The sequence below is a fragment of the Chelon labrosus genome (genome assembly GCF_963514085.1).
Source record: "Chelon labrosus genome assembly, chromosome: 19".
In the NCBI taxonomy this organism is placed as follows: domain Eukaryota; kingdom Metazoa; phylum Chordata; class Actinopteri; order Mugiliformes; family Mugilidae; genus Chelon; species Chelon labrosus.
In genome coordinates this window covers 17,822,329-17,839,635 of record NC_140352.1, presented here as the reverse complement: position 1 = coordinate 17,839,635, position 17,307 = coordinate 17,822,329, and the positions used below count along the sequence as shown (strand labels likewise).

General features: G+C 42.1%; 1 protein-coding gene across 1 annotated transcript in view; it reads left to right on the top strand.

Annotated features, from left to right (window-relative positions):
* Positions 1 to 1,292: 1,292 nt before the first annotated feature.
* Positions 1,293 to 17,307, top strand: part of shisa8b (shisa family member 8b) — a gene marked incomplete at its 5' end in the record, with an annotated part of 34,548 nt that continues 18,533 nt past the window's right edge. Inside the window, 2 exons of the mRNA XM_084567670.1 lie at positions 1,293 to 1,933; positions 16,557 to 16,681. Coding sequence (XP_084423796.1) covers positions 1,293 to 1,933; positions 16,557 to 16,681 — 766 coding nt within the window. The remainder of the gene's footprint in view (positions 1,934 to 16,556; positions 16,682 to 17,307) is intronic.

The following is a 17,307-nucleotide window of genomic DNA, read 5'->3' as shown; positions in this document are numbered from 1 at the left end:
ACGCAAGGACACACACGCTAACAAGTGTGGAGGGAAACAAATAAAAAAAGGGGAAAAATATTTCAAAAAAGTGACAAATTTCTTGGTTATAGACGACATTTCTGCTTTTCCACTCCTCGTTTTATTTTATTTTTTTTCAATGTCTCTCCTCCCTCCTCTCTCCTTCTAGGCTTTTTTCCTCTGGGGATGATGGGAGATGCAGCTGGATATACCCCCCCACCCCCCCAACCTAACCACACACACACACACACCCTCTGCTCTCTCTCCTCTCTCTCCTCTCTCTCTGTCTCTCTCTCTCTGTCTATCTGACACAGAGGAGAAGTAAACAGAGAGGGAGATCTCATTTGGTTCCTGAACTGTTGCAGCGCTCAGTTCAGCCTCCACACACTCTCACCTAATTCCTTTCTCTCTCTCACTCACACACAGCTCAAATCATATTGGTAGCAGAAGATCCTAACAGTCCTGGACCGGGGCTCCGACCTGCCGGCTCTGACTGAGAGGCGTTTAAAGAAGAAGAGAAGAAGAGGGGGGGAAAGAGGTGATACAAAGGAGAGGAAAAGAGAACAGAGAGCGAAGAGGATAAGGGGAGTGCGTCGTTTTGCGTTTGGTGGATCCGCCAAATCGAGCCCACGGCTGACGATGGAGAACACATGAGGAGGAGGGAGAAGTGAGGGGACACCGGGGGGGAAATGCTCCTCGGTAAAGTTTGTGGATATTTTTAGAAGGATTTTTTTTTATTTTTTATTTTTCTTGCACTTGAACTTTGGGAAAGAATTGGAGAGAGTCGACCGTGTGCAGACTGCAAAGAGAGAAAAGGTGAGAGAGCCTGAAGTGATTTTGATCATTAAATTATCCAAGAGTTTCAGTTTTATGCCTGCGGTAAATAAAAATTTGCAAAACTTTCTTTTCATCAGGCTGGCTTCTCAGCAGGGTACACAGATACATTTAACCTGCTTTACTCTGCTATTATTTAAAAAAATGTCGTCTCAATGTGATTTCAGTCTGACTGACCCGTTGAAACCAACCTCTGCCCTCTTCTTAGGCATGTTGGATCAATTCGAGCAGTTTGTGCACGTCTCGCTTTTTGAGCACCATTACTTCTGAAAACTTTTTACTTTTTACAAAAACTGAGAACAAATGAGAGCTACCTTGTTTTGATGTGTCTGATGTATGAAATCCTGTAAATGTCATTTTCTCCTCAGTGACCTTCATTGGTCTTTGACACCCTTCCATCTATCTCCAAACTTCCTGTTGAGGTGGGACCTTGGGAAAAAAAGGTCTTTCTGAGAAGCATGGCGGCCGACAGCACTTCGTCCTGCCACCTTGTCCTCTTCTTCCTCTTCTCCTTCTTGATCACCCAGCCAGTCCTCACCCAGGACCCATCCGTCACTGCAATGACTGTAACAGAGGGCGACCCATTCTTAGTCCCCACCACGCTAGTCAACCAGACAGGTACCGGCTATTCGGAGACCACCCAGAACACTCCTCTAGAGACTGGGCTTTCCACTCCTACCAGCGGTGGAGATGCAGACGATGAGGATGGGCTTCCCGTTGGTGGGACACGCTGCCAGGGTTACTACGACGTCATGGGCCAGTGGGACCCGCCGTTCAGTTGCAACGCCGGAGTCTTTCTGTACTGCTGCGGCACCTGCTTCTACCGCTTCTGCTGCCAGTTCCGGCAACAGCGGCTGGACCAGAGAATCTGCTCCAACTACGACACGCCAATCTGGGCCAACACGGGCAAGCCAGTGGCCACCATCACCGAGGGCCAGGAGGACCCGGAACGAGACCGCACGCACCTCATCGTCTACATCATCTGCGGCGTAGTGGCCATCATGGTGTTGGTGGGCATCTTCACCAAACTGGGCTTGGAAAAGAGCCGCGGAGGGAACAGCGGAGGGACGGGGATGGCTCAGGCGGACCTCAACTCCAGGTGAGGAAGTATGAGTGTGCACGTGTGTGTCAGGGGAGGGGTGTCTGTTTGTTGTCATTTCCCTGCAGAGCGTAGATTTAAGCAAAGAGCTAGAAGTTTGTGTGTGTGATGTGTTTAAGTCTGTGCTCTTTTGTTGATGCATGCACATTCGTGTGTATTTGCATGTTTTCTGGTGCATTGCAGGAGTCCAAAATTTCTGAATTTTTCACAATTAACACGTGTTAACGCACGACCTGCCAGCTTGGAATTTACAACTTCCAACTTTGAATGTGTGTCTGTAGGCCTACTAACATGTGTGCATGTGCGTATGTATGCTCCTCTACTAAAAACATATAACCGCATTTGACCATGTTATCCCAAACCGTGCAAAGCCTGCTGAGAACAGAACCTGATCACTTTGTCCTAAAGGTATAACTGGAATTATCTTCTTACAAATTTATGTGGAGAGACATAATGCAGAGGAAGGAGATATTAATAACTCAGAGGGAAAATCATTATGCAGTATTTTAAGACTTTATGTGATCAGGTGTCTATGCATGTTCCTGTTCATAAACAAACTAATACATCTACACACCCCAGATATCAAATATACACATATCCTTTTTTTGTTTCTCATCATTTTTAAGTATGTTTCTAATTTGAAATTTTCTTTTCATTTCTTTGTGCGTGTTTCATTGTGTCTCCTTTTCTTTTCTTTTGATATATTTTTGTATTTCACCGCCTCTGTACCATTTGCTATGCCTGTAAGGATGACCTACATTTGAAATAAACAAAAATAAAACAGAACAAAAAAACAACCTAAAGAACAGTCGACCAAACTATCTTTGCTGCGGAAAAGGCGCTGTCACAGAAGGAACATCTTCTTCCTTAAAGTTTGCTTCTGTTTCCTCTGTCAAGGTTTTACACTGAGCACAGGTGAAGGAACTTTTTGCACTTACAAAGCAGTTATGAAGGTTGGGTGGTTAATTACTCCGACGGGTCCAGGAGCTAAGTAACCAATTAGCTGAATCTTAAGGGAATAATTTTGTGATTTTTGAACACATGCATCGTTTTCTCAATTATCTGAGTATAAATAATGGGTAGGAATAAAAACCTTTGCATTGCTCCACTCTTTAGGAAGAAAAAACGGACACCTTGAAACAGCAGTAATTTAATCGGGACAACTATCTAAAGGGTCAAATTATGTGTGTATGTATTTATCTAAAAATGCTTTTTTTTTGCAAACACTGTCAAATTTCAAAAGTTGGTCTGGAGTCAGTCCATTGAGAACTGATTAGCATATTAGGACTGGAGTGGTTGGTGGTTGTAGGACTATCCAATTGCATGCAGCTAGCTATCTTTGCTGTATGACTTGAAACATAACCCACATTGAAATCTAAATGACTCAAATTGAATCTGGCTATGCTTTGGTGCAGGACGTCTTCTCTTGTTTGACAGGCAGTAATGGTCACTGAAAACATGACGCAACAGGAGTGCCATTATCCTTTTCATAGCACAGCTGGACGCCATGTCAATGTGTCTGGATTCATGATTCTTTTATTTGTCATTTCTATATGCATGTGCAACTATAAAAAAGCAAGATGCCGTTTCATCCCGTGCAAATGATTAATAGATACACACCTATACATATAAAAAATGACTAACTGGTTAAGACATGTCATAGGGCAGTATAGTTATTGTAAGGTGCTTAAGTCCGTTTTGCAGGTGGACATATTAATTAGTCCACTGACTGTGGGATAAAGCTGTTCGGCATCCCTCTGGATCTTGCACATATGTTTCTGTACCCACTGTCACTGTGGTTTCTCACCTGATGGCCAGTTAAACTTTCTGTAATCCAACCTCTTACCCCACTCTAACCCCAGACAGCTCTGTTGCTGTTGTATTCCTGCAATGACTCAAGAGTTTAAAACTCCTGTCGCTGATAAGACTCTATGTTTTTAAGTATCCGTTCCATAATGCTGACACTCACTTATTCTTCAGTCAGTGGTACAAACAAATGGTTTTAGGGTACATAATTTGACGTAGATAGCTAAACTGCGGCCATTCCACAGAAGCTGCCTTTACACTTACATCAGTTTACGCTAAAATAAATGGGGAAAAAAAGGTTTAAAAGAGCCTTCTTCTAGTAATGCTCTCACTCCTGACACAAGCACGCATGCACACATGTAGAGACACACTCCCACTGCAGTTGGGTTAAATACATGGTCCAGGGATCAATCTGTTCGCCTCAGGCAATCATTACAGCAAACAGCGCACAGCAAGGCCCCAGATATCCCGGCTTTCATCCCAAACTACCAAGCCCTGCCGGCTCTCATTCTCTTCTCTATCAAGAGCCTATTCTTCCTATCTAAAAGCTTGATTTTGATCTCATTTTCTTTGTCAGACCTGTTTTATCGCCTCTCATCCTGACTTTTTCTGTCACAGATGATGCCGTTTTGGTTCCTCAAAGTCCTACTTCCTCAAGCTTTTCCTGCCCCTCCCCATCCAGGTCAAACATCCTTTTTGTTCTCCTTTTTTTTTTCTGGGCTTTATCCACATTTCCTCTTCTCTAGGACCCGTGGCTCTCAAGGTTAAAGAGTTAATGCAGGGGTCAGTTTCAATCAATCTGATCTTTAGTCATTCTGCCCCTTTTATAACCATCTCTTCCCCACCTTCCAAACCCCAGTGACATGTATTTTAATTGAGAAAGTGGACATGCAGACAGCCGCGCTCTCTTCCAAAACCTCCGCTGACCAGCAGCTCCGTTCGCGTGCCTCCCATTAACGCCGACCGCAGAACTCATTCGGCGGATAACAGTCCACAGTCAGGATTAATATTTCCTGCAGGGTAGCACCTCACAGAAATAGAAACACTCCAGCTGCATAAACATCCTCCCTCCGTGAGCCCATCTAGACAGATTACCACTCCTCCTTGAGATTAAACAAATTTCACCGAGATTACCGCTTTACCGTTTCTGGACTGCTCTGCCTGCATGCTTGTTTAGTTATTAGCCCGCTGACATAAATCCCTGGTCCTAAAGTGTACGTGCAACTAAGACCCTTGCGAGCTTCATGAGGGGACACTCGTGAATATCTACGTACAGCCACCCACTTAAAAGTGCCAAACCACAAAAGGACATTACTGCACTTTGCTCTGATTACACATCAAACTCAAACTCTACCATGCACCTGCTCTCATTTCTTTCCCACTGCCGTTTTCTGTGTCTCAACATCCAGCAAGCAGAGGGTGATTAACACTCTGAAATCCCACCAGTTTTCTCAAATAAGCTTTGAAAGTCAAAATCCAAAGCGATCCTCCTCTTAGATCCCACACACAGACACAGCCACACACACACACACACACACACACCTTAAAATACGCATCCCCCCTCCACTTGTTCCAAGCACACCAGGTTCAGCGTGTTTGCATGCTGCACTAATCCTCAGCCAACAATAGGGAACGGAGAGCGCCGCCCTAGGTCATATATGTCACGTCTAATGAAAGTCCTCAACAAGAGAGGAGCTGGCTTTACACCGGGAGAGTAAACAAACACCAGTGACCTTCATGAATTTGCACACGCGCACGGCCGCACACACACTTGCGGTGATTTATAGTTCAATTAGCGACAAAAATGATAGCGGTGGCATTTAGGTTGCGCGAGCACGGTTCAGATCACCGCCGTGAGAGGGTAGGATAGCCAGGAGGCGGGATGCACCGCTGTACAACGTCCACCTAACGTAAGTGTGAGAGGCCCGCGGGACCAACGCGGTGGCAACAAAGGTCACATGGTTTAAACAGTGTGTTAGTTTTAGTGAGCGCAGTTGAGTATAGAGTATGTATACTGTATGCCTAGCCTTATCACCATGATATTTAACAAAACAAATCTGAGTTTTTTGCAACAGAAATTGTGTCCACATCATTATTATTACATCATTTCTATTAATGAGGAAACATGGTCATTTTACAGTATATACTATGTATATAGCGAGGCTCAAAGGGTTGTTACGCTGAAACAGCACCAGAAAGGAGGTGATTTAACTGTATGATCAGTTTGGAGGATGTAGTTTGTGGTGCTGTTAAACTGGATTAAATCAAACACTAAAGTGTTTCTGTTATTAAGCCTGGCCCACTGACTAAAATAGGGGTTGTCAAAATAATAAAAACATCTGTGCAACACAATACAATTTAATAGCACTATAAACCACAGCCTCTAAAATAGAAACACACGGTCAAATCTACAGTTCTTCCAGTTATTTCAAACAAATGCTGGATAGAATAACCTTCATGAAGACAAGATTTAGTGCAGGACTGTTATACTAGAGCGCATTTGTTTTCACTAGTGTAACGAACTGGCAGGTGAGGGTATATCCTGTGTGTGTGTGTGAGTGCTGTAGCCTTTTTACCCCTCATGTTATGTAATGTAGGACACTGTCACTTAAATGGTTTGACTGCTCTGCCCTGATTTAAGTCGGACAGATCAACAATACTCGATACAGCACGGACATACATACAGGCTGTCATCTCATGCAACAAATGGGATCACTTTTCCATTTCACCCTCTCACTCACACGTCACAGTGGAGTGGGATATAGTGTCATGGTTAATATGTCAAGGACACTTTAAGTGATTTTCAGGGAGAGTTTTTTTGGGCAATTATATAGTCCTGTGAAATCGTGCATTTACCACTGTCACATAACTGGAGCAACGTTCAGAAATACCTATGGCTTTTCTAGACTGTGTATTCATATGTTGGTTCCACTTTTTTAATAAGACATGCCTCAGAAAGCCTTTCAAGTTGTAAATAACTGTAGATATTACAGTTAGTAGATATTAGATATTAATAAAGGCTTTTTAAATCCAAAAGAACCGTCTGACTGCTACAACTGATCTCTTCTGGCAGATTTTTCAGCTACCTGGGTTTATTAGACAGTGACAAACTTGTGACCCTTTAAACTGCAGATTTTATGACTTCTTAGAAAATGATTAAGTCGTTGACCAATTGTAATGAGTTTTTTAATCAGGCTATCAGGCCTGCGCATGTGAAACCTAGAAAACCATTAACAGAAGGTGCCTCCACTCAAACAGTCTGTGGTTTTTAACAATTAAAATGATCAAAACATCAATCCGCACTCAATCACCACCTCAAGGGACTTCATAATAGAGGTCTGCCTTAATAAGTTGTTAATAAATTGATTTTGATTAGATGCTCTGCAGCTCTTCAAGCTGTCGAATCATAACTGGGACTGTTTAATGAACTACAGAGAGTTATTTGAGGAGATAATGCACTACTGGACACATTAAAACCTGCCTTTATGAACAGCATAAAGATAGTCAATAACAATCAATGTGATCACAGACACAGTTGTTATAACTTAATGTATATCTTTGTAGAAATGATTTCCTGTATAAAACCACAGGTCTATCAGAGGTATGTATGCTAAATGCTTTGACCTTATGCAGCAATTTTAAGTGTTTTTCACCCATTCACAGACACTCACACTAATAATGAGAGTACAGGGTTTTGCCTCTATACTAGATCTGGGGAGTTTTGAGACGTTGATTGTTACTGGTACAAAATAAATACAATTGAACAACTGAATACAAGGTGCTGGTCTGCCATCGAGAGTTCAATGTCTTCAACAAGGACAGCTCGGCGTGTCTTCTATCTATCTATATCTATAAAACAGTTCAACAGAACTACAAACCACAGCCTCATAAATGAAAACACAGTTGAATCAACAGCTCTCAGTTAATCCAACAAATACTGAATAATACGACCTCCATGCAGCTAAGATTTAGTGCAGGACTGTTATATTCCAGTGCCTTTTTTTCACTATTTTACCTAATGAACTGGCGTGTGACATTTTTCACAGGAGTCAACCATATATCAAGGGCATCTCGGGGCTCCCATTTCTTTGTTTCTTCCTATAATTTCCAATTTGTTTTGAATAATTATCACACGCATAGATCACCCAAGTTGCCAGGTCAGGTATGAAGCACAATCTAAACACGTAATCCATGCACTAGCATGGCAGTTTAAAATAAATCAAAATAAATTAGTTCATTAACTTAGCTGTTGTCAAAACGCCAATGAAGGTTGACAGTGCTATACCTTAAACTCCAACACACCTATAAATATAAGGAGAGTTTCCATTTATATGTGCTTATTACCAGGACACTGTGTAATGCTAAGTATGTAGTGATTTTAATGTAGACCAGGGAACAGTGAGAAAAATAATGTATAGGGGGAAACAGCCAGATCAAAAACACGTTTTAGATGCACTATCCTTCTCTACTGTGTCTTACGATTCACTGTGACTTTAACTGGTCCTCAGACAAGAAAAGACCAACTAAACGCAGGAGGCAAATCACATGGCTAAGAGCTGTAAACACCTGCTATTTGTAGCACAACTTTTGCACTAAAAAGTGTAAAAAGTCAGAGGTTTTCTACAAAGCGTCCCCCCTTCTGCTCCACGTTCACAGCCCTCCATCTCCCCAGCATCCTGATTACCTTCAGGGTTGAGCTGTCACTCCCCATCACCTCTCACCTGTCACCAATGTGTGTGTGAGCATATCTGCATTCACGTATGCTTGCAAGTAAATGTGTTGTAGTTTGCGCATGTGAGAGCTTCCGTCACCGCTTGTCGCAGTTCCTCCCAAAGTGAAAGGACATAGCCTATAAGCTGACAGATTTCTGGCTGCATCAGAAGTGACAATTTCCCCCCTCCAGCTGCTTTACCTTCCTCTCTCCCCGTTAGTCCTGCCAGGCTTCACTGGGCCCACACACACTTAAATGTGGGTCAGCGCCCACTGACTTCAGGGTTTGGCTGTGTGCTGCTTCTGTGTTTGTCTTAATCAGGATGGAGGTGCTGAAAATGGTTCTAAGAAAGCTGAAATGCTTGGAGGTAGCATTTTAAAATACAACGGTGTTTCAAGTAGTCAAAGATGGACCATTTTGTCTGTCACAGTCAAAGCTACATCAGTCAAAAGTGTTCATAGTGAAGACACACAGTGAGAGGGGCCCCTGTTGCTCTATTTCATCCTTCTCCCAAACTTCTAATGGGCCATCTGTCTACGGCCTCAAACAGACATGAATACCTGCTCAAAACAACCATGGTAGCTATATAAGCTGCTGGAAATATTTCATTGAACTCAGAACTGCATTTATTCCATTTGAATTTGCCTGTATAAGGACGGAAACCAGTTAGCTTATTAGTTTGAAAACAAGTCAGATGCTAACGGCAGCAGCAGTTGATTAATAAAACTGAGCACCGATACTGTTAAATTTAAAGGTGACTTTTTTTTAAAGTCACTGTTTCATTTACATCTTTCATTTACAAGATGACAAAAAAACAAGAGACGTGATGTCCCCTGTACTGGCGGAAAAGCTAAAACAAGCTAAACAAGTTAGCTTGCTAGCATAAGAACACAACTAGCCTCTCTGTATCCAAAACATGAATAACTGCCAGATGGTTCACTGAAATTTCTAAAAAGTGAAAAAGAAGCTGCTGCTTAGCTTCTGACACATATGAGCCAAAGGGCTAACGATTTAGCATGCTAAAGACTGGGTAACCTAAGGAAGGAAATGTAAAGGTCTAAAGAAAGGATGAGGCCATCAGCAAATTCCTCAGACATAAAATGATTATATAAAGTTATCAAGAATCCTCTTCGTGACTTGTCAAAAATCTTCCAGTTGCGAGGTTGTGAATACCACAAGAAGAGCCTGCTTATGTGGACTTTAACGGTGAACTGAAGTGGTGATTTGAAGGCTGCCAATAGTCACAAAAATTTAAATATTCACTTGGTTTGTTGTGTACAAATTAACATGGCAGCTCAGATGTTGCCGCATACACTGGATAAAAACAGACGATGGTGAAAAAGCCTCATCCACATGTGTCAATGACAAAATTTCATTTATATGATGAAGAACTACAAAACGGACAATGTCTCTCCACCTGAACTAGTTTTATAATCAAATGTCAGATGCAGACATTGGCTCATATAGTAACATTTTCTTCATCGTGTCGATTGAGTTCAGATTATACTTGTAATCAACATTAGATTTGATAAATTAATCTCAGTGATCTTAATTTAATAGCTGCTCTGGAGATTTTGACTGCATAACATGATCCTCATCAGCAGATGGGGTTGCAAAATTGCATATGAGGCAATAAAAATGCCTTTTCATCCACACTCCTGGTCCTAAAGCCTAAAACTTCATATGGTATTTCATGGAATACGGAGCAGACAAAAACTATCAACTATCAAAACTATCAATGCACTCCACGGCCAAAAAACATTATATTTGTGTGGTGTGATTTGATGTGTCTGCGCCCGTTCAAGACAAGCCTTGTCAACATGTCACTCTATATCAGTGAGTGTCAGTGACAGCAAAGCTGGGTTTAACTGTATCTTTGATGAATAGAGTGGGAGTGTTGAGAGACGAGAGACCGTGGCACGGAGATGTCTGCCACAGTCACTTTACTGTTTCAGTGGATTATCTAAAGTTTTGTCACATGAAGGATGCCGGAAAGTGAAGGATGCTGGTCAGGAGACACGTAGACAGTAAGATGGGAGGGAGGAATATTAGTGAAGAGCAAGAAGACACTCAGAGTTAAGGGGAAAACATCTGTTGTTGATTTGTTGTGTATGAGTGTGTTTCTGAGTGGGATGGATGGAGGTTAACCACTGTCAGTAAGAAAAGATCGGGACACAAAGTCAGTCAGCTGGTAAGTTACTGTAAGGAGTTTTATCTGCCAGCGTGTGTTTATTGTTCACAGCGTGAAGAACCAATAAAACTAAACCAAACGAGCAGGATTTTATCACAAAATTAAAACCACAAAAAAAAATCTTTACATTGAAATTCAATGGTCAAACATGACATGCGTGTGCTTTTGCAGGATCAATCATGTGTGCATTAATGGAGTGAGAGGATACAGGAAACATGTATTGTGCTGTACTTCCTGAGTGTATTGGAGCAATCAGTGGAGTCATGCTGCAGAGACACAGAGAGTGGGTTTCCCTATATAAAGAGTTATCGCTAATATTTTATCTAATGATTGTGAGTGTTCTAATCTGAGTGATCTGTGTGGAGTAATTGGTTGTAACAGGACATTAGCAAAGCCTCATCTCAGCGTCTCTGTAATGTGATGAGAAAGCATGGAGAAACTGATGATCTCCCAGATCTCCGACACAATGCTCTTACATAATGTGTGATAGAGAGATAAAGAGCAGTGGGAAAAGTAAGCTCAAGTTTACTTACTTATGGAGTACATAAGCATCACATCGCAACGGCAGAGATCAGGAACAATGAGTCCCGCAGTGAACGCTGCCTGAGGAACCTGATTCAGGATGGGTAGAGTCGAGTGGAAGTGAAAGTTCATGTGCTGAGCTTTAACTTGACCTGCGGTCATAGCATCGATTTTATCATGTTGTCTGGAGCATTTCTGTCCAGTCTGACAGCGTGAAAAGTGTTGCTGAATTCTTCTAATTATGTAACCACAGATTTCTAACTAAAATTACATACTACTTAGTTTGCATCTGTTGCACACTAAAAATTAAGTTAATTTTATGAAATACTATTCTTACAATGTCTGAATACTCCATTACAAACATCCAGGATAAAATTACACAATCATTCAGCAGACTGTAGTTAAAGTATCCATGTAAAAGTACTGGTTTGATCCACTGTTGGATAAATTAAAGATTAAAATTATTAATGCATCAGTCTGTTAGTGACATATCACTGTACCTTCTGTAGATGGAGCAGGTTTGAACTGCAGTCGGTTTCTCGACTTTTCCGCTGATCTTTGATTTTTTGTGACAATGCCAGATCTTTTATTATTTATTTATTTAATTCATTTTAAATGAAACCTTGTGAAAAGTTTAGAAGGAAAGATCACTGTTTGCTGGCTCTGTTAACAACTCACACACATCTAAAATTGACCCTGGCTACACACTGTTAACTTCAGCAGCCAGCAAGTTTGAAAAATGACTTCTTTTATCTTTAACAATATAGTGTATTATAAAAACGTGTTCCACTATCCTTTGTGTAAAATCTTAATTTCAAAAGTTATTAAAGTGGTCAAATAAATACATTGGAGTGGAAAGTATTAAACATTTAATTCTGAAATGTTGTGGAGTGGAATAAGGTATCGTTATATGAAAATGTACCTCATGATCGTACTTCCACCACTGGTAGCAAACTCATATTTCTACATGAATGCTGCGTATTGATTTGCATGCTGTAGAATGATCCATCATACCCAACAGCAGAATCAGATCTGAGTGAACCATACAGTGGACGGGAAATCCATCTCATGGCTGATGTGATGTCCTGAGAAAAGACAACAAATATATCAAAAACAAAGTTGAAACCCTAACTGGTCTTGTTTGAGTTTTCTTGAAGACATTTCACCATCATCCAAGTAGCATCTTCAGTTCTAAATGACTGGTGGGGACTTTAGTTTTTTATTTCGTACATCTGCAGGTGGTGACCATCTGAAACTCACATGGCACAGGTCAATACGCACATGATGTTGTTCAGATTAACCTAAAGAAGACAAAGTTCTAGTGAAGATGGTGTTAGAGTATAGATGCATTTTGTAATCATTCATTCATCTTCTGTAACCGCTTATTCCTGTTAAGGGTCGCGGGGTCTGCTGGAGCCTATCCCAGCTGTCATCGGGCGAGAGGCGGCATTCTGTAATCATCATTCTGTAATCATATTATACTATAAATGAGCAATTTCTTTAGATGAGCTGGTACTGGCTTACATTGATGCACTATTGACCGTCAGTGAAAGCAGGAACCCATTGACGAATCTGCACCCACCGTATTTATTCGCAGTCACGACTGATTTAGACTAAAAGCACCTCAGACTATTTCTGTCAGTCTAGCCCACCCTGCAAGTATTAACCTTTTAACCAGCTGCACGGCCATCTCCACTCTTTCAAAGGCATCCGCTGAAACTCCCATAAAGCTCTGCCAGCGCTCCACAAACACTACATAGCCCGGAGACAGGTGCAGTTTTTGTTGCAGATTAAAAGTCCAAATCAGCAAGTTGTTTGAGCGGCGAGCCAAGAGAAGAGTGCACGGAGGCCCGAGGCGCTGCGCGGCAATGAGTCAGAGAGGGGATGAGAAGCAGAGAAAGAGAGAGAGAGAGAGAGAGACTGGAGGAGAGGAGGACAAAGGGTGTGGCTTAAAGAGGAGGAAGAAGAAAGAGACAGATTTAGGACTGAGTCTAGGTGAGGAGGGGGGGCTCACGGAGAGAATGAAAGAATTACAAACTGAAGGCAGACGAGGAGAGAGCGTGATTTCAGGAGGCGTTTGTAGTGTGATGCAAATGTTAAGAAAGGGAAGAAATTCATAATCTAATAATACACATGCACAGTGGATATGAAAGGATTCACAATGAGATTAAGATCTGAATTTGAATGAATTAATATTCAGCAGGCAACCTCATTAATGTGTGATGTTTTATTTTTGCCATAACTGATCCTTTTAGCAGTGAACTTTGACCTACTTGTTCTTATGTTAGTGATGTCTTTAATCAAGACCTGCATTACAGGTTCAGAAATATACAGTCCCCACCCAAAAACACGAATAAAACCCAACACTGAATATTCAAATTCCTAGGCATTTGAATATTTTGTGTTTTTTTTCCCCATGTTTTAGGTCTTAGGAGTTAAACCCAAACTCAAGACTGCAAACAAACAAACTGTGCACATGACCCATTTTTCTACATGACACTTGTCGGTGACGACAAATGGGATCGTATTGGACAGCGGAATAGCTTCATGCCAACAAAGCAGTCCCCGCGGGAGCCACCTTTTGGCATCCGTGACAGTGTCTCACACACAGATAGTTTATCAGAGAAGTGGCCAAAGGGACTCACTTTCTATTTGGCAGGTCGAGTGTGAATGAGCTGCCCCTAGCTGCCGCTGTCAGGTCGACCGTACTCTTGCGTGAGTCTTTCGTGTACCTGTGCATCTTAATGGGGGGCCTCACGCGTGCGCTTCATTAGCACAAAAAGAGGCACCGGCGTTTGAATTATTGATCAAGGGAGCGAATACCATCAGTGGTGTAAATTCAGCAAAAGCGCAGAGAAGGGGAATGTGTTTAAACGATGCTCAAGTGTGCGCATATGTGTGAACTTGTCAACAACAGGAAAGAGGAGAGGAGAGGTGATCCAGTAACATGTTCCTGCAGAGGATTACTGAAATGAGGGAGCTATGGTAAAGGGATGAATGTGCATAAAGATCTTCTTGTGTTTGGATGCATTTGTTGCATTCAAGAGTACAAATGTGACCATATTGCATGTATCACGTGCAGCAACTAAGCCGCCGGTCAAATACAGCCGGCTGGAATTTACCCTAGAGGAGAGTGAACACACAACATGGAGATGAGCCATTAAAAGGCTTCCGCAGCAAGGAAAAATTGGACACTGGCCTTAAATCCAATGGGAAAGCTGTAGTGGAAAAAAAAGGCTCTGGCTCAGAAGTGAAATAAAATTGCTTCTTAAATTTAGGTCTATGTGATACACATTTTTTCCTTAGCAAATCATCTGCTTCCATCTCGCCCTATCTTCTTCACTACATCCATAAACCTCCTCTTTGGTCTTCCTCTGGCCCTCCTGGGAACTCTATCCTTACCATCCTTCGACCAACATATTCACTATCCCTCCTCTGAACATGTCGATACCATCTCAACCTCAGCCTTTTTAACTTTATCTCAGCTGTCCCTCTTCTGTACTCATTCCTGATCTTATCCATCCTGGTCACGCCCAGAGAAAACCTCAACATCTTCAGCTCCACTACCTCCAGCTCTTCCTCCTGTCTTTTCCTCAAAGCCACTGTCTCTAAAACAAACAACGTCGCTGGTCTCACCACTGTCCTGTAAACCTTTCCTCTCATCCTTGCCACTATTGATTTATCACTCCTTTCTCCCATTCCATCCTGCCTACACACGCCTTATTCATGGACAAATCCCTCATTCTGCAAGTGTGGAGTTATAAAATATGCGCACTGAAGAAGCTGAGCATCACACGCATATTACGACCCAAACACCCTTGAGCCATGGTAACACGCTGTAACACAAGCTTCTTTCACAACCTGCAGCGGATTCTAGCAATTAAAACTATGTGTTTTTGTTTAATTGGACATTGCACATTTATCCTGTTAAATCTGGTTCAGCGTCAGTCCAAACCTCACCCAACATCCGATCGACATCAGCTGATTCATTCGTGCTTCACGATCGCTGCCTCACTTACAGCTACTAGCTCACTGGTCATGTACAGTCATATACACACTAGTGCAAACTGCAGCGATAACAACCTGACACTTGTCACTATCACTCTGCGGATATAAATGTTCCATTTGTATTCACAGCTCTCTCCATTAGCCCAAACTTCCTGTATTAGGTTTTAGGTATTGATGATTTAAAGGGATAGTTTGATTTCTTTGGAGTGGGGTTGTATAAGGTACTTTCCCATGCTCAGTGCATTACCTACAATGGACGGTAGGCGACGTGCAGAAAGTTTAGAGAAGCAGACAGGAGGAAAAAAATTTAATCATCATACTGTAAGTGTTCATCAGTGGTAGTCGTTGCCCCCTGGCAGATACTTTGACAGTTGCCTCAAATAAAGCAAAGTTGCTTCTGTTAACCCTAAATGTAAAAACATTTGCACACATAGTGTACACGGCTTCCCCCGAGGGGATGCTCTGTAAATGAACTGCTGTGTTCAAGCAGGGGCTGCAGCTGTTGGAGAAAGCCCTCTCAGGAGACCAGTGATACACAACTGTAAGAATAACAGATGGTGTTTGTTGTCTCGCTGCTGACAGATGTGATTTGGAGTCAAGCTGTGCATCTTCTCCGACGTGAACAATAGACTAGTCACTTTTCATTCGTTTTCAAGTTGAAGGAAGTTCTGAAAGTTTTATGTGGTCCCTTGTTTTCCTGCCTTTTGCATTCGAGATCAGAGGAATGAATCAGGGCTCGGGTTTCCCGTTGTTGTTTGTTTCTGACATCCATTCTTGTTCAGAGTGGCATTCACAGAAGAAAATAATAATCATCATAAGGGCTCCTGTTTCAAATTTCTAGGGCCTTTCACGTTGGAACATTTACACCAATCAAACGTAACATTATGACCATTGACAGGAGATGTAAATAACACTGACCATCTTGTTGACCTGGCCTCCAAAGTCACTAGATCCTAAACTGATCAAGTATCTGTGGGATGATCCACAGAGGCCCCTCCCCTCAAACCATAGGACCCAAAGGCCCAACATTCTGTTGCCAGACACCACAGGACACCCTCAGAAGGCCCATATCCATTGTCTGATGAGTCACAACTATTTTGGAGGCACAAGGGAGACCTACACAATATAAGGAAGGTGGTCATAATGTTATGTCTGATCAGTGTAAATGGAAGCAATATAAAATGTTTTGCCAAAACCTTTTTTTTTTTTTAAATCATGCTACACTTCCCCACATTTGTTTGGTCGCTTATTAAATACTAAATGGAGCAATTTGATCCTCAATGCCCAATGAAAATAATGTAAAGTCATCATTTTCATTAATGCAACTTTTATGAGATTAAATTTCAATTTGATTACTGATGCATAGTGTGTGTGTTGGTCTCCAGGACGCTGACAGACCTACTGAAGCAGCAGGGAACTGAGGTGAGCTCCGTGGAAAATGCCACGGCCAGTCCGCCCAGTGGAGGGAGAGCCAACGGCGTCTCAGCCAGGATCCAGCGCAGCAGGAGTGGTGAGTGCTCAGAGCGAGAGTGCATATGAACACACACACACACAATTACAAAATACACAGGCAGAGCAGTTAAGGCAGGAGAAAACTATTTGTATTTACCAGAGTAGAGGAGCTCATCAAGCAGCTTCCACACTGCAGATTTGTTTCAGCAGACTTGACATCTGTTTGTCTGTGCTCCATAATGAGCGGTATTATATGCAGGCTAACACATGTGATGCATTAACTCCATCTGATTGTGCATCTGTGGTTAAGATATTCATAATTGTCTCTAGAAAACCCATCCATAACCAACCATCTTGTTCGACCCTGACCAGGGGTTCAGGACCGTAGCCTTTCCCTACTCATGCTGTTCTGAGACAGACACATGTCACCAGTCTATGAGAGGGTTGCCACAAAAATACAGACAGCCACTGAGAAGCAGAAATTCTGGCACAAATTTCCATCAGATTTCAGGAAAACAGAGGTCCAAAGAGTGAACTCCAAGACACAGAGAGAGAGAGAGCTTCACATATAGTCTTATTATAACAAGTTAACATTCTCTCTGTGGTGTGCAACACTATAACGAGGCAAAAGCCTGTAAGTGTCGAAGAAGCAACCCTAACCACGTTGGTTACTCTGGCAACATG